Genomic DNA, 27,110 nt, shown 5'->3' on the forward strand with positions numbered 1-27,110 from the left:
TGTTACTAAAAACACAGAAACATGCAGATCTACTAAATCTGGGCAAAACCTTAAAGGTATTCAAATATATGGGCCCACCTAGGGTAAAGATGTATAGGAGAGCCACAAACGCATGAGATCTGGAACTATGCATAAGCAGAGATAGACTTGGAAGGTTGGATAGGCATGTTGATAATAATGCGCCAGTACATATACATTCTGTCATATAAGGTTTCGTCATTGACGCTGAGAGAGGCATTGCTCCCTGCATCTATGCCCATGGTACTATGATTTCAATAATTATTGATAAGTATGTGCATTGGCAAGCTGGTATTACTATGCAGATGAGGGCAGGGCAGTAACCAAGGGGGAGGGTCATCTTTATCAGATAAGAAAAAGGAGCACAAACATAATTTAGCTACTCCTCCACTGTAAAGTTTATTTCTTAGCATTTGTTTCCTATTTCCCCCTGAAGTTTGCTGCCCCCCTTCCCCAAGATTTCTGTGTGGGTAACTGTCCCCTTTGTTCCTCCCCTAGTTACAGTCTTGATTGGGGGAAGGGAGCTCATGACGTCCTTGAGACTGTCACATATAACTCTGCCTTAATATTCAAGTTGTCAGCTCGCTTTGATTTGAACACACCAAATGCTTGATTACACATTAAAAATTACACCTAGTAACAAGTGGTATCAATCTGATCAAATTAGACTTTGTGGTGCGTTTGTATTCATGTGCACACACTAAAAAGAGATAAACAATTTATATGATGATTGTGAAATAATGAAAGTCAGAATAATCTATACATTAGATAAAAACAACATTAAAACATATAGATAGCTCAAAGAATCCATGTCAAAACATTTTGATACATCATAATACGATACGGAATGACTAAACAAAATACTGTCCTTGATGCATGGAATCAACAAGTAACACATGCACAATGGAATGTTCTTCATCACAGGGTTAGATTTGAGAAGAAAAAAAAGAACATTGAAATACGGCATGATATGTTCGCGTCACATGCCCACAAGCAAATGTTTGTTATTAGCTGCCTTTTGAATTAACAAGGCTGAAAAGGATATTCCCAATGCTGATGTTAGAACACGCAGCATCTTCTCTTTTTTTCGAACCAGCTCATGTACAGAGCGATCCAGGAACAAGAACGTTGGCATATTATAATGATGTCATTGGTATGTTCTGTGAAAGAGAATTAAAATGTATATATATATTACTGAATGTGTTAATCACTTGTATGAATATGTTGTCATTTGCGTTATAACACATACGTAATTATCACAAGGGAAAATATATTATGGTTATTTGAACTTAAATATGTACGGAAGAGTAGATGACTGCCTAATAATACTCAAAAATAAATAAATAATAATAATAATGAAAAAATTCAAAAATAAATTAGTAAACAACAGTAAATCTACACCACCAATCACATCACCATGGCTTAAATTCATTATGAGCGGGAATTTAAAGAAAATTTGAATAGACCAATCAGACATTTCCATTTCGCAAGCAGCCAATCAGGTTGTTGCAGAAGACTTACACGAAGTCGCTTCACTTCATTCTTGCCACGACGTTTGACTTGAACAGGCGTATTGTTTTTTCGTTCTGCTGAGCAACCAACATTGAAGATTTGTTACTCAATCCAAGTGGGAAACTCGGTCAGCGTGATACTCTTATCCTCTGAAGATGACACCTATAGCATGTCGAAAGGCATTAGGAATTTTTTAGTATTTCCTGGTATTTGCCTTATTTGTTGACGATTTTTTGAAGACCTAAATACATTTTTCACAATTGTTTGGCTGTTGCTCCCTAGATTTTATAACAATATGTTTCATAGATCCTTCAAGAAAGCCTCTCAGAAAAATAAATTTGAATCCGGTGAAATGAAAGAAACTGATCAAAAACTGAAGGAAAGAACTTTTTCTACATCATACATAGGAAGCGTGACAGAACACTTTCTAGCCTCCTACATAGTCTTGCAGCCTAATAACAATACCTTACAGGGAAAAAAATGTTTGGTTAAACTTTAGCTTCAGAATGCAAATGAAAAATAACTTATCCGAAGTCCTGATAACTATAAACAAATTTTTCCCCATGTTATGATATTGGTTTGTTCTGTACTTTGCAAAAGTGATGATAATACCAAATTGATAATATTATCCGTGATTCTAATAAACGGCATCGACTGTATATTATATATATGCAGTAATACCTTGTCTAACGAAAGCTTCAGTTTACAATTTTTTTTAGATTATTTCTGCCTCTGCAAAGGGCATAACGGCAGGGGGTGGGGGGTTCTAGTTCCCCCCAAAATGTGAGAAAATGGCCGAAAAAAGGGACAAAGATGGACAAAATCTATTGTTCTATCATTTTGGGCCCCTCGAAATGTAAATCTTTTAAATCTGTTGTATCTTTTAAATTGGAGTATATTAGAGCATAAAAATTATATATTTTTATAACTTTATCATTAAACTATAATACACCTTTTAAGTTAGAATATAATATTGAAAGAAGAGTATGAATTTTCACAATTTGCAAAAAACCATTGCCGATGTCAACTGCTGAACCTAAATGATGATTTTCATCATTGTTGAAATATCGATTAGGCTCACTGCACAAATTACTTATGTTAATGTTGAGATTATTAGTTTTATTATTATGAGTTTGTTACTTATCATTAATAATGATAGAGCATTATTATTTTTCTACTGCATAGATATACAGAAAATATGGAAACCAATTTGATAAATAAAAATAAAAGTTTTGAATGCAGTGCAACACTTTACTAATTATAAATACTTGACTAAATATTTTCACTGATAGATGACAGTAAATATTTTGGAATCTGTGCCCCCCTGAATATCTGAACACGAGCCGCCACTGATGGGTTTGCTATTGCAACGATTCGGTCATTTGAAGTTAAATATACTTAATCAATTCATGCATGAAAATGTGTGCAAATATAAATTATGTCCCGTGCCTGTAAAAAAAAATGTTGAAATTCATTTTTGTAATAAAAAAGTAAACAAGAATGTATTGATTTAAATAAAAACCTTACTTTGTCATGCCTGTGTGGATCGAACTCTACATGCTTGACTCTCTCTATCTCTGTGATTTCATCCAAGATGTCGAGTTGAACATCATGAGAATCTGTATATTTTGATTCTGCGAATTCAGGAAAGAGAAAAACACTCCCTGATTGCTTTGAATGTCCTGATGACAGATCAGCAGATTCTATTTCATTGTCTCTTGGACTAGCACTATTATTTCGGACATTATGAGACCCTCCTGAACCATACCCACTCTCTGGACTGCTCTCTGCACATTTCTGGTTACTGGTATGACCAGCTACGAGCGGTACAGTCTGTTTCTCTTGATCAGAACGGAAATTCTCCCTCACTCTATTCCAGTTTATGGAGCTGGCTGCAGATCCATAACCGCTTTCGAAACTGCCATCAGTACGCCTGCGTAATTTAGAACCAGCTCTGCTTCCACAACGGATTGGTTCAGACCTTGCCATAACCGAATCGGTCGGCCATAAATATGACGCTAGAAGCAATGCTTCATCCACAATCACAGCAGCTGCATTTTCAGCATATACCGTCACTTTATCCTTGGTTACTGAAAATAAATATTTAGAAAAAATGCTGTCACTGAAGTGAAATAGCAAATTTCATGACATATTTGGTTGGAGTTCAATCTCATATTAAGATAATGGTCAAAACCTCATAAGAGCTAGAACCAGCCTTAATTAAGAATGTGCAATTGGACCCCATGTACATTAAAGGGATTTTCCTCTAATTCATCATAATTGACAGGGAAAATATTAAACAGTCATTCCCTACATAAAATTCTGGTCAAGCACCCATGGTCCTAAAGCATTTCCAAATGCCCTGGATTTTCATAATCACTTCCGTTATTGAAACGCAGCCAGCTTGCTTTATTGTTACAAAAAATGATTGGAGAAACTGCTAGACACCCAGGCTCTATTGCTTCTTGCGACAGGGCCTGGGTGTCTCATCGTTTCTCCAGTCACTTTTCGTACAAATAAAACAAGCTGGTTGCGTTTCAATAACGGGAGTACTTATGAAAATCCAGCGCATTTGAAAATTCTTTAGCACAATGGGTGCTAACGTGGAGATCAGCTCGCATTCGTGCCTTGGAGTTGGGAACCACAGAAAACCCAACTTCAGCCGACCACCACTGTGCCGATGCTTCCAAATACTTCAGGTACTTGAGCACCCACAGCCCATACTGTAAAAATCTAAATATCATATTTTCATGTGTGTATAATTAGGTGTGGATCTAGGCTGTATCAGGAACGGCAATTAATTGAGAAGATTCATGGGATTGTTCCATATTGTACAGCACAAACCAATTTTTTCCACATTTATAGAGCTCTTGGTTCCCAATAGACTTTCTGGATTGTGAGTGGCAACCATGCGTTCAGCTGGGCACACGGCATGGAGACCCATGGCTACATGTCCTGCAGTAGGGTCCCTAGGATAAGACCTTTGAACGGCTTCCAGGACAGACTCTTAACAGGCCCTAATATGAATGCGTAGTGTGAAAAACAAAGACAATCACATCTGAGCAGAATTATCTCGGGACTCCTGACCAGAGCCCTGGAAGACCCACTCCCTTTGTGGGGGCATGTAAATTTTAGATTTTCATAGAGAACATACAGACAACACACATAGAAAAGAAAAATAAATCTTTATATATACATCGATGCATAGGCGTATGCAGAATTTTCTCAAGGGGGTTTACGTTTTTTCCTATAAAATAACACTAATCTTGGTTCAAGGGGGCCCCCCCCCCCTGCATGCGTCAATGCATAGATGACAAGTTTTTCCTTTTAAAATGCCATTTGTGGGTAAAAAATTTGAACTTTCTTTTATTTATCAAAAATAACTAGGCCATGATAAGCTATCTTAGTGTACACCGCACCTTTGTATGCCAATTGGTTGATTCTTTGGAGATGTGGTCTTTGTGAGACATCATTTTGTACTAGATAGGATAATGTAAGGGAACACTGGAATAAGGAGGCTACTACTACTTAACCGTAATGTACCTCATACAAATTCTACAGAATATCTAACGAATTGGCACACACCGGAATGGGTGTTCTGAGTGTATGTACGGCCCTAACATATTTATGTTGTCGATTTGTGCTTGTTCTGTGTTCATGTTGCCATCTGTCTTCCATTTTCTTAAGTAAAGATGGAAATGCTTGAATTTTTTTCATGTTATGAATAAGGAGGTTATAGGATAATGGAATTCAAAGGAATCCTTGAACAAAAGTTTTAAAAAAAACGGTTTTCTGTAGTTTTTATGATTTCCAATAGTTCCATATTTTATGTAAGAAATCTGTAGAAACTACGAAAATTCTGTTGTAATTGCCAAGTATGAGGATATAATATAAATAACTATATCTAGGTCTTTCAAGTGAAAACTTAAATAATATTATCAATACAGAAAATCAAAAGTGCCAAGAATGCAAATATTTCTCACTTGGTTCCAATAACGGGCTATGGCTATAGGCGCTCCCAGCTGCAGTGATGGGGGATGAAATGTTTGAGGATAGGTTTGGTTCTATGCTAATAGTTATTGATGCTGGCTTTGGTATCAAATTAGCAGCATTATTGCTGTTGCTCGCACTACTGCCACCATCTTTGTTTCTTCTCCTCTTGACGAAGAGAGGCTCTTTTTCTGTTTTCTTGATCTTCTCTTTCAGGTATGCGACTTCATGCTGAATATATATTTGAAACAAAATTATCATTAAAATTTCAATCAAGTAAAAAGATTTGAAAATTTTAAGATGAGCTACAATAATTTAGTATTCAAGCATGAGTAAAACTGTGATGCCTTATATAAATCAATACAGTATTCTGCAAATCAATACAGGAAAATCTGTCAGCTTATTCAAATTCATTATCATTATTATCAATTAAATCACGGAAGCAGTTAATAGCCTTAATGAGATTTTACAGTTTGATGGTCTTTAAATACAGTTCACAAAGTACAAATACCATGTTACCTCGAGATCTTCGACTTTCAAGATGAGAAGATCAACTTTTTGTTCCGAGTGTGCTTTTTCCTTCTGGTATGCACTAATGATGTTTCCAAGTTTTGCTTTTGATGCATTGATTATACCTTTGAGGAGAAGGCAAAAAATATGGCCATTCTTTCCATTTCATCACGAATCAGCAAGTGAAAACAAATCCAAACTTAAGACACAGACAGTGTAATTTGAGTTACAAGAATCTATTGGTGTGTTCTATGAGTTATTTAATAGGAAAAAAATGTGACTGCCCCTCCCCCCACAAGGAAAAAAATTATGAACCCCCCCTCCCCCTTCTGAAAAATCCCACATATGCCTATGCAAGTCTTCCAATTTAAAAATATTCTGAGTTATGGGAGCAGAAAATATTCCCCATATATCTCATAAACATTCCTTAGGGAATTTCTAATTGTTGTGCGCCAGAACGTGTGTGTGTGTACATGCATGACCCAAATCCCGGCCCAGACACCCTGAAGCAAGCTACTAAACAGGGATTTTTGATAGTCCCCCCGACCAACTTTTCACTGGTCTGTCTATATTAAATTTATGTGAAAAAAAATTATCAGCGAAAATTATAATTATCCTGCGTCTTAGAGCTGGAGCCGTGACAGCCGCATACTTGTTCCCACAAGTATGCGGGTTGCAGGTGGGTCTTGTTGCCCAGACTTGGGGGGGGGGGGGGAAAGACACAAATTTTGCACTTTAACCTCTTCTTCAAAATTGCAAGAGGACATCAAAAGGCATGCTTGCCCCGACATAGCAATCATCTTGTTGTGGCCCTGTTTCTGGGGGCCATGACCCAAATTCCATTGTAAGACTGCACTTGTTTTCCAGTTATGCTGGTGCTGCCATCTGTGTTTCATATTTTGAAGTAAAAATGAAAACGACTGAATTTTTTTTTTTTTTTGTATAAACATTGTGTTGAAGGTCTGCCTGCTCTCTGTGAAGACACTTTTTCAAATGGGAGACCAGCTCGCATTTTGTGCCTCGATGCTGGCAATGTACCTTACATTAGGTGTATGCGGTATAGCCAGGGGTCTGTCCAGACTTTTTGCACAGGGTCCTGTTTTTGTGAAAATGTACCTTATTTTTGTGAAAATGTGCCTTATTTTTGTGAAAACGTTCAAAATAGCAGTGAAAGTAATACTAATTAAACAGCAACCTCATTTTCCTATTTCATTTCATTTTTATTATCATTTTCCTAGTTTTTGATGCACTCACAGCTTGTTTGTGTTTCTGGCTATATATATGCTTGTTGACACATCGTGTTGGGTGATCACCAAATTGCACCCCTTGGTCAATCCAGGGTCCCTTATCAAAAAATGTAGAACATATTTTGCAAAGAAAGCCAGATGCAGAAATGCTGTAACATAGCCAACTGTGAAGCTTCTCAAAACGTGCGATGTTCAACAAATTCGGTACTTTTGGACCCATTTTTCTAGCTTCTGTAAATGAAATTTTCTTAAAATCCGGCTCTACCGACGAATTCGTAGCATCTTTCAGCGCTTCCGATAAATCAGCAATGTCTTCCACCGCTTTCGACGAATCGGTAATGTCTTTCGAAGAAACGGAATTGTCTTCCGCTACTTCCGATAAATCGGTCATCTCTTCCGCCGCTTCCGACGAATCGGCAATGTCTTTCGAAGAATCCGAAATGTCTTTTAGCGCTTCTGATAAATCGGTAATGTCTTTAGGCGCCTCCGATAAATCGGTAATGTATCACGCCGTTTCCAAGGTTTCGACAGCGTGGTTCGAAACCGATGAAGGAAGCAATGTTTCAGTAATTTTTTCCGGGTTAGCACAATTGGAATTATCTGTATCTGACGTCTTTTTGGTGACGTTTTCAGATCCTCGTTTAAAAAACGATGTTATGGAGCTGCATCCCCGAACGTCAGTTGGCCGTATTTTTTTAATGTAGTAATCACTATTCCTTGAATTTCCACCTGTTGGTGGTCGACCACGCTTCATATTAAATTTTCAAAAATGAAAGCGCATAATCCAATTCTACAATAAGCATCAACTACACCGATTTTACGACTAACAAGAGGTTGTGATTCAAAGACCATTTGAGGAGAAGTTCCGGGGTAAAGCGTTTGTATAATGGCATAGGTTGTGCGATAAAATATCGGACGCGGTCAATCCGTGGTCAACCAGCCGGATGTCCTAACAAGACGACTAGAAACAAGGAAAGCCCTCTCAAGGTCACGCTCTTTCTCCGATCGCCTTTTCAAGGTCATGTTTTCCGGTATCCAACCAACAACTTCTACAGATAAGATTACTCATCTATGGGAGAGTGGGTGGTGGTGTTGGGCCAACAATGCATGCTTAAAAAAAAGATCAATGGCTTTCTATTACGACTAGGGTCATAACTGATAAGAATTTTGTCGCACAGCAGTCGCAAAAGTTCGTTTTTTACGACGTAATTTTCATGAAGGGTTCGTTTTCTGGAATTTTGTGATGGATCCGTTTATTATCCTCCAAATTTTGTGAAACATCCTTTTTTTAGCCCCGGAATTTTGTGAAGGGTCCGTTTTTTAGCCCCGGAATTTTGTGAAGGGTCCGTTTCTTAGCCCCGGAATTTTGTGAAGGGTCCGTTTTCCGGACCCAAATTCCGGCTGGACAGACCCCTGATAGCATATGCTTTTGAATGGTATAACACAACCTGAACATGCTTACTCTGGATAACTTTGTTTATCCTCCAAAGGCGTAGAAGTATAACCAGAACAGCAGCTTTTTTGCCTGTCCCATGTTTCACTGGCATCAAGAAAAATGTGATATCCAGGCCAAACGCAATAAGAACTACTATGGCATCAAAAACCTGCAAAAGACAAACTTTTTCAAGATTTGGTAAACATAATATGGCACAAAATGTTTTTTTTTATAATTTTCTTAAAATATCTGGGTGTCATAATCTCGGCTGAACTCTCTCTCTACAAGTTGGAATAATCATATCAATTATGTGTATATGAAATGTCTAAATAAAGTGTTTTCTTCCTTCACCACAACCTCAAGCATTCCACTCATGATGTACGACTTCTCTGCTACCAAACTTATATTTCTTATGTAGCTGAGGTTTGGGACTCCCCCACACCTCTAGTAATATTGCCAAACTTGAATCCATGCAAAATAAATCCACCCGCTTTATTCATGATGCTGGTCATCTTAAACTCAAATTTTATTGCCACCCACTTGCTACTCACAGATTTATCTCCCACTTAGCCATGCTTTATAAGATTATTCATGGTCATCTAAATTTCGATACATCCAGTATTCTGATTAAGCCTTTTTATGTTTCCAATAGACTTGATCACCCAAAAAAATTAAAACCTATTTTCGCCTCTACAGATTGTTTTGAATATGCAGTTTCTTTCCTATTACCAAAGTTGAATGGAACAAGCTCCCCCTCCACTATTGTTAATTCCCACATTATCTCTGATTTCTTGTCAAATGTTACAAAACAATGTGTAAATCCACCACATACTCTTGTATAGGCCTTAAAAAGGCCAACGATATTGCATAAATAAATACATCACAAAAAGTAATTGCATATTATATGAATGCTCTGAAATTTAAAAAAAAAAACAATTAAAAAGTGATCAGAGTTGTTATTAGTTTATGGTTATTTCACTCAGGAAAACTCAACTTTTTGAAAAAATTATACTTTTTTTGACGTGGATCTAAACATTCAAAAGACTTCAAGGAGGTTTGAGAATCACCATATTTTAATGTGTATAAGGAACCCCTTCTGCTAAATATTGGGTCACAAAAATAAATTTGGGGGGGGGGGGGGGTTGGAATTATACATGGATAGTAAGCAACAACATGGATGGTACTGAAAATGATGCAATTTATGACAAGAGTGACTCTGATGATAATGAACTACAGTAAAATCATGATTTAACAATACTCTGCTTATTAATAAAAAAATATTGTTGTAGAAGGTTTATCGTTGAGGCAGCAGTTTAACATTAGAGTATAGACATTTCAACACAAGATTCGATAAAAATACTGTTGTAGAGGAATTTATCATTACATTGGTTATCACTGTAGTGAGGTTTCACTATTTGATGTAGCTGATTGGGATGTATTTTTTTTTTTTTGTGTTAAAATAATTTATATAAGACAATCTAGCAGAGTATGAAAAAAATCATGTGATTTTTAAAAAAAAATTAACTGACTGCTTGTTAATTAAAACAAATCTTGTTAATCATTAAGAATGAATATTTTCATATCAACTAACTAGGAGGTTTATCGTTGAGGCAGCAGTTTAACATTAGAGTATAGGCATTTCAATACAAGATTCAATAAAAATACTGAGAGTAGGTACAGATTTAGAAGGGGGGGGGGGGGACTGATCACCTTTTCCAAGAATGTAATAACATGGGGAAAAAAATTAGTCTGCCCTGTAAAATATAAGACAATCACTCAAATTTAATTAAGTATTAATGATTAAAAACCACAAACTACAAGCAAAAAATATGAACACTAAAAAACCTGTTTTTATGTAAGATGAAAGGTCGTTGAGCCCCAATTTCATGGATTAAAATTTTTTGTGTAGAGAAAAGTGCTTTTATTCATGAGCCCCCCCCCCCCTCCATTTAAGTGAATGAGTGGTGGCAACTCAGTATCCCACATATGGTGCACAGACATCTCAATTCACTTGATGCAAAACCAAAGGGCCATTCAGCATCACCTAAATAATAAGTAAAACAAGTTCTATTTCACAAGATTGTTTCTCGCACAATTGGGGATGTGTTTCAGACTTGAATGATGTTGCTTGATAGTTTACACATTTCTATTCCTTCACAGATTTAATGAGTTTTAAGAGAAGCTACAATAAACAAGCAAACTCAAAATTTCAATATGAAAAGTTGTGTAAAGGACCAATGATATTTATGTTGGTACAACACATCAATTATTATTTTGAATCAACAATTAGTGCATAGAATTCAAGGCTTTACGTAAAAAAAATAATTTCTTTGTTTTTTCAGCTTAGCTAGGAGTGTTTAACTCCCTATATTTTTCTTCAATTTTTTCCATGCACAAAATCTAGAATTAGATCAGCTTTCTTTCTGCACTGTATCTAGGGATTAAGTTCAGGTCTATATTTACCCCAAAAACTATACTTCTTTTAATAACAAACTTTACCACATGACAGTAACATGCATACCATATCTGATTACTTTTACTTCAATATCATTAAAATTATGAAAAGAAAAAAAAAATTTTAATTTTGTGATATAAATCAATGATTTTTAAAAAAATCAAGTGATTTAAATTGTGATTTTTGAAAATAATTTAAATCACACAAGCTGATTTAAATCACATACCCTGCAATCTAGTAAAAAGATTGACTTTCTTTGATAAAAACATTTCTTCGAATATTAAGCCCATAAAATAAGGAGGTTCCGTATACATGTTAAAATATCGTAAATAATTTTAAAGAAATTTTTTTTTTTACAGTGAATCAAAGAATGCTTTCCCCATATTTATTTATCATAGAAAAGAATCAGATTCTTCAGATGACGAGACAATTAGTCCGAGATGAGTCGAGACAATTACATTCACTGGAGCTCAGACTGTTAACTAGTCATCTGGCGTAGGATAGTTTTGTCTAATTATTTCAATTTTTGAAAAATAATTAGTAATTATTTCAATTGTAAAAATTTTTTGTTGATGATTTAAAAACACTGTTAAGAACTAAAGTTAAATATTTTGTCAAATTCAACCTTATGGCATGTGCTGAAATTATTGTTAAATGTATGGCCAACTCAGGCGATGAAAATAGAGCAGAAGATGATTGAGAGGAACTAGAAAACGCAACAGTGAAAAATACAGAACATCCTGTAAAAACACTGCATCAATTTCTGGAGCAAACACACAGAGGGGATAGGCCAGAAAATATTTGCAGCTCTTGCTAGTATAGATGACATTGATGCATATTTTTTGCTCTTCGAGCCTTCACAATCTAAGCTTATATCATAGGCAGAGATAGACTTGGAAAGTGTGGGGGGGGGGGGGTCACGATTACTGCTGGGGGTATGATGTCAATTCATATGTACGGAAATACATTAGATTAATCGGTTTTACCTTTTTTGCCGCAGGGGGCATTGCCCCCTCCTATGCCCCCCCCCCGTATCTCCGTCCATGCCATATATATATACACATACACACACACAATAATCATATCAATATAAGTATTTTATATAAGGCATGTAAATAAAATGTGAATTGAACAAAAAATATTCAAATGTATTTAAATGTGTTTGTATGTAGTATAATTTCATAATTATTAATTACTAGTTGAGTTATGCAATCAATGTGTTCAATAATTATTTCATAAATATGGAGTAAAATATAGTGCAGTATTTTAGTTTTTCGTCAATCTGAATTTTTGGCATGTTTTTAATTTTTTATGCAAAAAAAACCTATTTCTCGAAAACTCCCAATCTCGAAAATTTTTCCGGTCTCGCCAGTTTCGAGATAGAGAGGTTTGACGGTATATGTATTTTTTCAAATCGATTTAATGATCGCTCAAATGGTCAATAGCGATAGTCATAACTGACATGAGGAGAAATGGCTTACCTCTATGCCTTGAACAATAAACCTTGATTTTCCAGTAGATATCCTTAATATTACCTGCAAGTAATGAATTCCATCACTCAAAAAAAGATTGGCAATTAATAACAATGCATAGGAAAACTTCTGATTAATGTCAGTCTGTTAAGAGATGTTCTACTGGACATCAATACTGATTGGATACACATGATATAGGACGAATAAATTATAATTTAGAACTGAATATTGTTATAAATTAATTTTATAATATTTATCCATAAATTGATCACCTCAAGCATAAACAGCATAAGAAATGAAAGACTGCAATAAGTGAAAATCTCTTTAGCCTTTTTCAACTTTGGACTTATTTCATTCGGGGCATATGATGAGTTCTGGGTGCAATTCGTGTTTTTGGCCTTCCACTCGGGATCTGAAAAATGTAAGAACGTTTTTAAAAAATGCATTCCCAAACTTGATTAATCCTAAAAATTGATTCAAAAAAATATATCTTTGAAAAACCATGGTTTTTCTGACAAGATTTTCCAACATTACATATCCTTCCTCCCTAAAGAAAACAGTCAGTTGACCAACCGCTTTGGAGGATGTCTGACCCTTAAAGATCTTCAAATTGTTGCCAATGGTTTTACCTTCCCACACTGTGGTTGTCTTCATTCCTCTTCAATCCATTCTCTGCATCTGCATGCTCAACAGCTGAAGGTACACCGACGGAAGTCATCTCACTGTTTTCTTTAGTACCTCCTTGTTTTGTGACTTCTGATGATGGCATGGCTTCACCCCGGTGTAACTGATCCACATGCCTGAAGAGAGAAACCGAAGGTGTTTCAAGACACACCATGGATCTACCTGTAGTACCAACAACAGTTCCTTTTATCCAACGTGTTCGTCTACCGAAGTTAATGGCCCACACCTCATCTCCAGGATGAAAACTTGTTGCAGGACTAGGATAATCTGGAACTGGAATACAGTTTTCCTCTAGTCGAATCAAGTCCAAACGAGATCTCAACTGCCTTCCATACATGGTCATCGCTAAAGCAATACCTGAAGAAGCAAGAGGTGTTCTGCATAAGTCAAAGAGAGTACTCATTCTGACCTCTCTTTGAAAGAACTAAACTTATTCTTTACCCAGCCTTGACAGTTCTCACTGCTCGCTCAGCCAATCCATTTGAGTTTGGATGGTAGGGGGATGTTTGAATATGTACAATACCACGACTATGTAAAAACTAAGAAAATTCTTCACTAGTGAATGACGGTACATTGTCAGACACTATGCTTTTTGGAAACCCAAAATGAGAAAACAATTATGCAATACAGAAACAGTAGCAGCTGAAGAAGTTGAGGGCACAGTAATCGCTTCTACCTACTTCAAAGCTGCATCTATGATGATGAGAAGAGTATGGCCTTCCACTGGACCAGCATGATGAATATGTATTCTGTCCCATGGAACTGTGGTCACTGGCCAAGAAACATGCTTGGCAGGAGGCATGGATGCATTTTCTTGACATGACACACATGAGCGAACAAGAGACTGCCATTATCAATTCTCAGCCACCACACACTTGAATGTGACATAACTTTGACTGCTGACATTCCTTGGTGGCTACCACAAAGTTCATCCAAGATGAATCGCCTGAAGCACAGAGGTATAAAACTCTAGTTCCACGTAATATCACACATCTATCTATGGAGAGTTCATGTCGGCTGAGCCAAAATGGATGTAACTCTTCTCGCCAATTTAGAATAATCACCAAAACATACAAGACAGTTACACACACACACACAACAGGTGCTATTGCTATCCCGACATCACTCAATCTCATACAACAGAACACACTTCTTCGACATCAAGTTCATGCTGCCATTTGTCGGTCACGTTTTGAGTTAGTCATATTTACAACAACATAATTAAAATTGATTTGAATAGCTTGATTTCTGAGCAGGAAAATGTTGATATACCTGCAGCTGGAGTTCCATAACTTGAATTTATGATATCTCAGTTGTTTTAATCGTCCATTTAATGTATGTTTTTCATAAAATTGAGGCAAGATCAATTTTCAGAAATGCTTCAAGATATCGAAGTTTGAATGTTAATATCAAGTGCAATTCTTAATTTTTCAATTTTATTATCTTTAATATCATGTATGATCTTCACTAACATATACAAGTATGTTCCATCAGAACATTTTAATAACTGAAATGCAGTAGCCTAAAGCAGGGCCTACAACGGTAAAACCTTCAACCATTACACTTTACTCATAGTTCAAAAAAAGGTTGCAGATGGAAGCAATATAACAAGCATTACACAGAGAAAAAAGTTCACAACACACGGACAAGTACATTCCAACATGTACCAAATCATTAGAAGGTTTGAAGAGGAATATAAACGAGGTGCATGTGTGATTTAATAGTTGTAAGCTGAAGCAAAGCGATATCAAGAGCAGCACACACTCACACACAAGCAAACATTACTTTATTACATTGTGCTATTGGTAAAAAGTGAATACATCACAGTCTACCAAGAACAAAGGATACTTTTAAGCTTTAATATTAATTTTAAGAATGTTATCACAAGTATATTGTCTGTAAAACCTTCCCAAAAGGACGAGTCTAAGATTCTTGGGATTAGCATCTGTATGTTTTAGCAATTTAATATAGATTACTTAAACAATATTGTACATACATAATGACATGTCCTGACTGACTCATCATCAATGTCTTATTAGGCTGGCATCACACTATAAAAGTTTTAGAAAAGTTCTTTTATAAAACTTAAAAATGCAGTAAATAAATGTATTTGTTACAAACGAGTGAATTAATCAATCTGCTTATTGCTTGTTTTGTTTGTTTCATAAAAGAACTTTTATCAAACTTGTATAGTGTAATCTTGGAATTACGTCTAGATTCAAATGAATACACATTATATGTTTAAATATATGGACATTATTGGAAAATTATATTAACACCTTGCAATTATTCAAATAAGTATATTTGATGGATACTAAAATGATTTGCAGATTAGATATTTAAAAAAATGATTTATGCTATAGTCTTTTAAATATCTTGAATATGTATAAAATATTGAAACTTTATGATATTATTTTTCAAGCATGATTGATGAAACAGTTAAATATGCTAATGTGTAATTTTATTGGTATTGCTAAATCACACATTTCTATTGTACACCTACGCTAAGTTGGCCTCTGGCCACGTTATGAAACATAACGATGGGCGATTCCATTTATCTTTCAGTAAAAAAATCAGGGGAAAGTACAGGTTTTCTGTTGGTGTCTTTTATGCTATTTTAGCGATTTACCTGTCTTGGAAATGAACCCTCCCTTCACACTTCAAGGTCAGAGGCCAACTCAGTATGGGCATACAATATTTGTAAGTAAATACATATTTTGTGTTAAGTTGCACTGTCAATTTACCAATAATGTATACTACAATTTTTTTTTTTTTTGTTTGCATTTACCTCATATACTGATTTTTATACTGAAATATGTAATCTACTTGCTCGTGATAACAAGTGTACAGCAGTGCATATAAAATATATGTAAATATCCAATAATGTAAGTAGTTATGTGTGTTATAATGCATAAATTGATTCAAATATATAACTAAGAACACACAATGGATCTGCAATACCAATATGTTTTAAGAAATGTATCACAATTTTCTAAAAAACTTGCAGAATATTAGATAATTAATAGACCGATTTGATTCAGTATATTTCAGCCGACCTGATATTTATAGTTTTTTTTATGTTGAAAGATTAAATGATTGTTGGAGTGATATGTTTTAGCCGACTTAATGTTCTTATTATTATCCTAAAGTAATTGAGTTTTTAACCTCCAAAAAACATTTGAAAATTACGAAAATTGATTGAAATGTAAATAAATAATTCAATTTCAATATTTTAACTTTTCATTCTTCCATTCTTCCATTACTTTGGAGGAGAGGGCTACATGGGCCTCATAACTCCCCCCCCCAGTGTCTTTTAAAAAGGGGGTAATGAGGATTTTACAAGGTGGAGCATGGCAAAAAAAGTTGGGAATCACTGATATAGGTGATTATCACTATCATTATCTAGAATTTTCACGGTATAATATAATATCAAGTACTTCAATAACATATATATATAATACGTATAAAAAAAATTATGAATAAATTACCTTGAACAATGCCAAGATTGATCAACAGCTCTGAAAGTACTACAATACCTTCGACAAATACGAACACAACAATGAAAACATTACAAACACGGCTGTTTAGGACAGTCCAAATCTTCTCGCATATCCTGACAAGGAGAAATAATATTTCTTGAAACACTTCATCATTTTCCCAATTTATATCAGTAATAATTATTGGATAATTAAAAATTATTATAATTAATTTTGCAGCATCTGTAAAGCATATTACCTTTGTCGTGCATCAAGCTTAGGTGTAATATTATTTCCATTGAAACCCCAAACCATGGCATCAGAATTGCGCATTAGTTCTTCCTTGCTATTCAAAAAATTGCGAAATTATGTTTAAAAAAAAAATTGATATGAAACTGGAGCCATACAAAGCCATTTTCATGGATAAGTTGAAAATAACTTCAAACATGGACATACTATAAGATTTTCAAGAATGAAAAATTCATTTAACAAAGTGACTAGAATTATATAATTGTCACTATAAATGATTATACAAGATTCTTCAAAAGACTGGTTATTTTTGGAGATGCGAGTACAAGGAAGAAAATTCATCTTCCCCCCCCCCCTCTCCCAAAGGGACTTGAACCCCGTCTTTCATTTGCTGGACAAGTGCTCTACTAACTAAGCTATGGAAACAGAACATTTCTCCCTTGGAGCATATATATATATATATATATAAAAGCTTGTATATATGTTGAAAGGCTTTAGCTCGTGAATGGCATAGCCCACCAGATGGCGACATGCACGTAGAAATGTCCTCTACACTCAAAATGATTATCATTAATCTCAAACATAAAACTTTTTAAAGTGTTCTCTTTCAACTGAATATTTGACTTGGTTTTTTGGGTAAAAGTATTACAGGAAAATCATTCATTTGATACACATATATTATAGTTGACTCCATCTACAGGGTGGGCAAAAAGTCTGTAGAAACTTTAAAAATTCATAAAAATCGCAAAAATAACTGAAATAAAAAACGGGTTGCAGGGTTAGCATTGCTAGGTCACAGGAAGTTTTTTAGGGGGGGGGGGTGGAAGAGATAACAAAAATCAGCCAATAGGTGGCGCTGGTACGAGTGACTTTGGTGGAAATATGTAAATAAGACAGTTATAAGAACTTGCACTCTAAGTACACAACCAGTTCACCATTGTAAACCGGGTATGTGAACAAGGATGCAGAGTGCAAAGGATAAAGCTTTGTTGGTGAAATTGTTTTACGCGAACCTATGGTGGTGGTCATATGGAGAGAGAGAGAACACATACTGTGTATCTTTTTTTGTTATCTCTATTGCATATTTTTTCTTTGACTTGTGCCACCTATCAGCTGTTTTTTTTTTCCTGTCTTAAAAAAATTCCTGTGACCTACCAATGCTAACCCTGCAAACCATTTTTTATTGGTTATTTTTCCGGTTTTCATGAATTTAAGTTTCTAGACTTTTTGCCCATCCTGTATTTGATTACTACCACCTTAAAAAAATCATTAAAGAATAGTGTTTGAAAGTGTGAAATATTTACATATTTTTGTTATGCTGTAACTAAATTATTGCATATTATTAGAACAAATTACAAGCAGATGCTTCCGCTGTAGCTTTTAAATTAAAGTTTTGATTATAACATTATCACTAGACTATTACATATTATTAGGTAACATTTCTAACTAATATGCTTACTATCAGGGTCGTCTTAAGGGTATCATGGGGGCCCCGGATCAAGTGATTTTTCTGAGGCCCTCTCAGGCAAATTCTCAAAAAAATCCAACTACTTATTTTTCCGAGGCCCTCTTCTCTTCAGGCCATTAGGCATGACCATGCATTAAGACGGCACTGCTTATTTTATAACACATAAATTTTTCTAACACAAATTATTACATAACTTACATTATTGCTCCATATTTTTAAAAATGTTTGACTGTCATATATTATTCAAACAACATTGGGAGAGCATTATGTTAGTTATTTGCAATGTCTTTAACCTAATTAGATTCAATTATAAATTCACAATAATGTGCTTATCTATAATCATAAACACATTTGAGAAAGAGAACATTCATAGGTTAGAGAAATATTTTTTTGACCATCCAACTAATAGCAATTTAAAATACTGAAACATGAATAAAAATTTATGCGATCAAATTTTGTCTATAAAGCGATTTTTATTCACAATATAGTGTCCTGTGATATATATATATATCACAGGACACTATATTGTGAATAAAAATATATATATAATTACCAGTTAAAATTCGTAAAATATCGAAATTATATATTTAATAGCAATAAACCTATTGGATATGGACATAATGAATTTTTATTTATTTATGGACATGCATTATGATAAACAGACAACAATGCATATGGAAAAAAATAAATGGACATAAATAATAATGAAAAGTCTGAACAGAGGGCCCATATAAGATCCCAGCTCCAGGATTTGGGGGTCATGATGGACATGCATTATGATAAAGGACAAAATAAATATATGAATACTCTGACATAAGGGGTAAAAAAATATATGGATATGATAGATGGCCAATAATGGATATGGACATGAGAAAATATATGGACATTATAGACAAAAAACGAATAAAAACGTAAATGGCCATTCAATATGATAAACTGGGCAAAAATGGATATAAACCAGGTCTATAAACTGACAAAAATTTCAGACACAGACAAATTTTTTTGGAGAAAAGCACCTCCCCACCCACACACTTGATAAAAATAGTGTAAAATAATTTTTTTTTCCTGAATCTTACGGGACTAAGAGCCCTCTTTCATGGTGGTAAACACAAAAGATATAAATTCCAAAAATTTTGTTTTTTCCTCATACTCAAATTTATAAATCAGAGATAAAAGAATTCATGGCGACCTGGGATTCGTCAAGCCTTTATATAAACATAAAAGGAAAAATATATGGACATGGCAAATGAGCAAAAATAATAAATATAACATAAAAAGTAAATTAAATGATTATTACAATTGATATCTCACCCTTATAACACATTTTTTAAAAGTTATACTCACATACTTTCACTATTAGTTTTATATTTTATAGTATTATAACAATTCATTAATATCACCACAAAGTCCTCTTACTGGTATTATATTTTAAAAAAAACTTGAATATACATAATTATAACATGAATATTAATCATCAATATAAAAAATAATAATAAATTCATGTTTATACTTTCATTTATCATGGTTATTTTTATAAGATGTCCAAAATAAAATTAATTTCAAATATTTAAATTTGAGGTATTTAAAATATTAATGAAATAAAATATTAATGAAACTTCTAAACGATTTGATTGACAAGGAAAATTAAAAAAGTTTCTCATGAAATAACAAAATTTGAATATAAAAATTCTGCATACAGTAAAAACCCCTCTTAACGATCAACCCCTCTTTTACGGCCAAATAATAAATTTACCCCTTGTATAATCAAAATATACAGTTCAAACTCCTGATTAACGGTCACCTCTCTTTTACGGCCGATTTTTCTTTCTGTCCTGCCGGTGTCCGCATAAGAGAGGGCTTTATTGTACATGGAATAGTAAATTTGTATTCTTGTGAAATTTTTTCGTACTAATTAAAAATTATGATCAATTTTTTAATTTATTTTTGTCCTTTTTTTTTTTTCTCTCACTCAAAAACAATGGGTTAACAACAAAAATTCATTTTCTAAAAAAACCTTCTCTGAATATTCACAACACAGGGTTCGATACCCGGCACCGAGCCGTTTCACGGCCTCTTTTCAAGAGTCCGGTCACATTCGCGAGAGAGCCTTAAGGCTTGACCATTGTACGACCAAATAATGACCATTCGTAGTTCCTTGTTCGCGACACAAATCCATCCTCTAGCATAGAAAACAATGATATGTAATAATGACTTGAAAACAAGGAATTGATGTCATCATCCCCTCTAGAGAACCAGTGCATTTATTTATATATTTTTAGGGGGGGGGCGGAGGGAAATATTTGTTTATTAAATCATCACAACATGATTATGAAACACGATTAATAATTATTTATAAATTAAAATTTTAATTAAAAATTATTAACTTAAATGTCTGTTCTCCTTACCTTACGGAAGGTGCCATGTTTACTATGGTCTGGGAGGTTGTCATCTGCGACGAGTAAAGAAAGGGGGGTTGCCGATACGCTATAAGACGGGAGTGAGTAGGGTGAATGGAAGAAACGCCAATACGCCGCCAATGGAGTCGCCAACGTATAAACTATAGATTTTTTACCCTTTTTTTTTCTATCTACAGTATCTTGCTACTTAAGCCGTCACCGCTACTATTATAGATTGAGAGAAATACGGAATGTGTTTATTTACTGCGTGAACGAGAGGGATTGAGACGGGGGGTTTGTGGTAGCACATTGTAGTTGTAAAATTAATTATGGCCTACACAACCATGTCGAGAGAATCGATATTTCAAGGGGAGTGTCTCCCACGCGCGAGAGCTCGAATTTTAAGTTAGGAAAAACAACACATTGCACGCTCGGTTTTGTTTTTTTTCTAGAAAAATACTACTTTTCATCTTAGGGAGTCCCCAGGGCCGCAACTAGATACTTGGTCACCCGGGGCAAGTGCGCATTCTGGTGCCCCTCCCTTGTAATGTTGAAGGAGAGGTTTGAGACAGGCCCGTCATTTGGGGGGGGGGGGCCGTTGCCCCTCCCCCCTTATGTATATATATATATATATAATTTTTCCAGGGGGGGGGGAGAAGCACATGCACTCAATGTATATATATATATATATATATACATACATTGAGTACATGTGCTTCCCCCCCCCGGAAAAAGTTGAAATGACGGCCCTGGTTTGAGAATAAAATTTGCGCCCCCTCTGGTCCAGCGCCCGGGGCACGAGATCCCCCTGCTCCCCCCTAGTTGCGGCCCTACGGGGTCCCCGATCCAGAGCAGCTCGTGGGGGGTGGACATCACGCCGGATCCCACGTTTTTTTTTGGGGGGGAGGGGGGAAAGGCAGCACTTACGGTAATGATAATACCTTTCATAAATTCTGAATTTTCAGCAATTATGCTGGAATTATTTCCCTCATCAACTCCGTGAAATTATTATTTTTTCATAAATTCTGAAATTAGTTCTCTTTCACGTTTTTTCAATTTTCGTGTGTGCTGGAATCATCTCTGTCAATTATTTTTCTTATTTCAGATTCGTTTAATTAATTTCCTAGACGATTTCTTTTCTGTATATATTAGGTCCTAATTTTATTTGGTTTTGGGATCATTTCTCTCTTCCATCAACTCAAAATTCTATATTCAATTGAAATTTTCTTTCTTTATTTATTTTTTAAATTTTCAATTGATTGTGTTTATTTTATTTTTTCATGAGATATTTATTTGGCATTATTTATGGTATACTTTTATTTCTTTTTTGGCATTCCTGTATATTTTTTAATAATGAATGAAGTTTTAGCTGCCTATTTCTCTCTTCCACAGAATGTATAAAATCGATTGTAGGTGGTGGAGGGGAAGGGGGGGGGACAAAATTATTATGACGCCTCTGGCCTCGTTATTATTTTCGCAACAGGCTGCTCGTATGGCAAGGGTGGCCCTGCCCCTACCTTTGAAGATTCAAATATATATAGGGGGCTGGAAATGGGCTCGAGCAGAGCGGTAACCTCAAATTTCTTTTGGAGGGGGAGGGGGGGGACAACGGATGTGTTTCGAAAGGTACCAAAGATAGAACAATAGACTTGGTTATGTTTTTCCATAAAAATGTACCATTTTCCAACATTCCCCTCCAACTGCTCGAGTGTTGGGCACGAGTCTTGCATACCCCCCCCCCCCCCAAGATGTGCATAAAGTCGTACGTTGCTACTATCAAAGCCTCCTAGATAAAGACTCGGGCCCGTAGTCATAAATTTCGTTCGGAGGGGGACGGACCACTTGCATTTTGGGAGGGGGGGGGGAACCAAAGTGATAGAACATTCATTTCATTCATTCATTCATTCAAACCGAGCACAACTCCGGTCTATCACCATAGGCAATTTACTACCGATTGAGTTGTGCCGGAAGTATGAGTGTGTGTGCCCCCCCCCCAAATGACCCGGGCCACGAAAGCGACTGTATACTAAGTGCACAACACACAGAATGCATTCAACTGCCTGACATCTGGTCAGCTGCCGCCCGGCCCTCAAAGTCCAGTCGCTCATCCGGCATGGTTTCAAGGGAGCTGCCTCGCGACCTTTGCCTACAAGGAACAGCTTTCGCCCTTATTTAATTAAAGACTAAAAAGTGATAGAACAATAGATCTGGCCATCTTTTCCCCTTTTTCAGTCATTTTTTCCCATTTTGGGGGGGGGGGGGCAGACCCCGCCAAGTCCCCCGCCATGGCCCCCATTCACAAGGCTCCATCATTGGGGCCCGGGGACTGTCATCGCCCCCCAACTCAAGCGAGCCCATAGGATCCTATTTTATACTCGCAGCTTCTATCATCGTCCCCGGACCATTTCATCTCCCACCAGGGGGTGATATTACCCACTTTGGGAAACACTGCTATAAACCAACTATAGAGAGAACCCGTGGAAAGGCACGTATGAAGACCCGGCAAAGGTCCTAGAGCCGGGGTCCTGCTCCACGATGTGGAGGCCATTCCACTCGCTACGGCCTTGTCGAAACAAGATAGTAAGCAGTATGCAGAGTTTTTCTGTGTTTCCCAACTTCAAAGCACGAATGTGAGCCGATCTCCCCGTTAAAAAGCCTCGCCACAGAGAGCAACAGCCCTTCAACGATAAAATTATTTAGTCATTACACTTCAGTCATAGGGAGAAAAGTTGGTGGCAGATGGCAGCACACTACACATAACAAACATCACACAGAATCAAAACTTCACGTCAGGTTCGCAACACATACACACACATTCCAACATGTACCATTTCGTTAGAAGTTCTGCAGAGGAATATGGCCGTAACTGGGGGGGGGGGGGGGGGCAACTGCCAAAGGCGGAAAAATTTAGGGGATGACAGTTTTTGGTTGAAACAAAGAACACCATTACAAAATTATGAAATTTCAAAGTTGTGGGGGGAGGGGTGAATCGTGTTTGCCCCGGGCGGCAAAAAATCGTAGTCACGGTCCTGCACATGCGTGGTTCAGTATTAGTAGTAGTATGCAGAAGGCTTTGGTATAATTCTCTAGAAATGCATCGAAAGAGTGTGTACCCTGTTTGAAATGAGTTAAAGAATGACCTCCCTCCCTCCCCCCCCCCCACAATGGAGCTGGAAGGGATCTAGTTCAGGGGCACGAGGCAAATCATTTTTTTTTCTTTACACTACACATTTACTGTGGAAAGGCCCTTGAAAAATCCCGAATTCGGGGGCCGTGCGTATTTTTTGAAACGGCCCCAAGTGGCTCGCTGAGCTCTTTGATAATACAAGTATGTGTCTGTAGTACAGGGAAGTGGCAAGCGGTGTCAGTGGTTGAAAACCCCTCTGCTAGAGGGGGGTGTGGGGTCGTTCAATTAAAGTTTTTCTTCAATTCAACGAACCAATTAAATCCATAATTTTTACTCGTTAAATATAGAAAAATCATTATATCTAGGCTGAGATTATCACAAAGATAGGCACAGAAACTCCTACAAAAAGCAGAATTTTGGCCCTTTTTTGAAGTCCTCCCCCTCTTCTCCCATCAACAAAAGTGCATAAGCAAAGCTCTGACCTCTCCTCGCCTCTTGTCAGCAAATTTAAGTAAGCTTAGATCATGGCCACCCTTCCTCATCCAGCAGCCGGGCCCTCCACCTTAATAGGGAATTCATAGTGTGGAAAGACAAAAAATAACATTCGTCTCGGGCCTCAGGGCTACACCCTGTCAGCCCTGTTCTTGTGGAGGCCATGGCTGGGTCACAGCTCCTAAAAACTGGTACAAGTCTCTATCTAGGAGGCTTGAAATTTTCGAAGCTTACTTTTTAGCACGCAGAAAGCTGAAAAAAAAACCAAAAATTTCAATCATCGAAAACAATGAATTTTCTGAAACAATGAGTGTTTTTCCTTCATCACAATAAATAAAATCAAAAATTTTAACAATCAACATATTATGATTGAGGGATGTATGAGTTTGTATTTCTTCAAAAATATTACATTTTACTCATCACAGCTGAGTTTTCTGCTTATTCTTTCAGATCATTGATCATTTGACTTTTTCTTTTTGCTTTTGGAATATCCTGGAAGATTCTGGAATTTTCAGCAATTCTGTAATTATTTCTTTCATCAATTCTGAAATTATTTCTTTCATCAATTCTGAAATTATTTCTTTCATCAATTCTGAAATTATTTCTTTCATCAATTCTGAAATTATTTCTTTCATCAATTCTGAAATTATTTCTTTCATCAATTCTGAAATTATTTCTTTCATCAATTCTGAAATTATTTCTTTCATCAATTCTGAAATTATTTCTTTCATCAATTCTGAAATTATTTCTTTCATCAATTCTGAAATTATTTCTTTCATCAATTCTGGTATTTTTTCTCTCATTAATTCTGAATTTCCATCGGCTCTGAAATTATTTCTCCCATTGATTCATTAATTTTGAATTTCCATCAATTCCGGAATGATTTCTCTCTTCAATCATGGAATTTTTTCTCTCATTAATTCTGAATTTCCTTCAACTCTGGAAATATTTCTCTCATTAATTCTGAATTTCCTTCAACTCTGGAAATATTTCTCTCATTAATTCTGAATTTCCTTCAACTCTGGAAATATTTCTCTCATTAATTCTGAATTTCCATCAGCTCTGGTATTATTTCTCTCATTGATTCATTAATTTTGAATTTCCATCAATTCTGGAATGATTTCTCTCTTCAATTATGGAATTATTTCTCTCCAATTCTGGAATGCTCATTTGATGATTTCATGCTTTCTCTCATTAATTCTGAATTTCCCCATCAGCTCTGGAATTATTTCTCTCATTGATTCATTAATTCTGAATTTCCATCAATTCTGGAATTATATCTCTCATCACTTCTGGATTTTTTCTCTCATTAATTCTGAATTTCCTTCAAACCTGGAAATATTTCTCTCAATAGTTCTGAACTGGCATCAGTCTGGAATTATTTCTCTCATTAATTCTGAACTGGCATCAGTCTGGAATTATTTCTCTCATTAATTCTGAGAATTTTCATCAATTCTGGGATTCTTAAATTTTAGAATTACTCCGCTCATTAATTTTGAATTTTGATCAATTCTGGAATTATTTCTCTCATTAATTCTGAATATCTGTCAATTCTGGAATTATTCCTCTCATTAATTCTGAATTTCTATCAATTCTGGAATTATTTCTCTCATTAATTCTGAATTTCTATCAATTCTGGAATATTTTCTCTCGTTAATTCGGAATTATCATAAATTCTGAGATTTTTCTCTCATTAATTCTGAATTTTCAAGAGTACAGGGATTTTTTTCTTTGATTGATTCTGACCTTTCATTGGAGAGCTTATATTTTTAAGCATTCCTGTATATTCTGGGATAATACTCGAATCTTTGAATGTATCGATTTCCCACCCCGAAAAAATATATAAAGACCTAAGATAGAGCTAAGAAGCACTGACATCATTTTCGCACCGGGCCCCGCGTCTAATAAGTGCGGCCCTAATAAAATCAATTTTTAATCAGATTATAGATTATGGTTTTTTTATCTTTATCTGCCGCGACCCAAAATCAACAATATGTTCAAATTCGCGACCCATCGGTTATTTTTCATTAAAAACCTTCTTGTTAAGTATGTTTCTGGTTAACAAAATGTTTAGTCCTCGATCCTAGTAAAACGCAGTCCATGGTTTCCTTAACAGATGCGGCCGAAAGGGCTTGAGCCCAGGGCCCTGAATCAAACGAGAAGTTCCAGTGTATTGAAGGCCTTCCATATTCCTCACAAATTATTTCTCTCATAAATTCTGGATTTCAATTTATTGTGGAATTATATATCTCTCCTTAATTTTCAATTATATTTCATTAATTTTGGAATTATTTTTCATTAATTCTTGTTATTTTTCATTAACTCTTCAGTTATTTTTCATTAATTCTCTCTCTTCAGTTATTTTTCATTAATTCTCTCTTTTCAGTTATTTTTCATTTATTCTCTCTCTTCAGTTATTTTTCATTAATTCTTGACTTATTTTTCATTAATTCTTGACTTATTTTTCATTAATTCTTGACTTATTTTTCATTAATTCTTATTAGTATATTTCATGAATTATTAGTATTCTTATTAGTATATTCTATACTTCTTAGTATTCTTATTAGTATATTCTATAC

General features: G+C 35.5%; 1 protein-coding gene across 1 annotated transcript; it reads right to left on the reverse strand.

The window, feature by feature from the left end:
- Positions 1-430: 430 nt before the first annotated feature.
- Positions 431-20,973, reverse strand: LOC149081461 (uncharacterized). The gene is made up of 10 exons (XM_089238387.1): positions 20,922-20,973; positions 17,059-17,145; positions 16,812-16,936; positions 12,912-13,051; positions 12,649-12,702; positions 8,740-8,881; positions 6,040-6,155; positions 5,514-5,751; positions 3,058-3,620; positions 431-1,178 (listed from the first exon to the last, which is right to left on the reverse strand). Exons 1-10 carry the CDS (start codon positions 20,963-20,965, stop codon positions 1,155-1,157), a joined length of 1,533 nt encoding a protein of 510 aa, XP_089094513.1. The 5' UTR covers positions 20,966-20,973; the 3' UTR covers positions 431-1,154.
- Between the last annotated feature and the right edge of the window lie 6,137 nt (positions 20,974-27,110).

The sequence above is a fragment of the Pholcus phalangioides genome, unplaced genomic scaffold (assembly GCF_987345545.1).
Source record: "Pholcus phalangioides strain wild (caught in Gottingen) unplaced genomic scaffold, Ppha-v1.0 ptg000010l_1, whole genome shotgun sequence".
Classification (NCBI taxonomy): Eukaryota; Metazoa; Arthropoda; class Arachnida; order Araneae; family Pholcidae; genus Pholcus; species Pholcus phalangioides.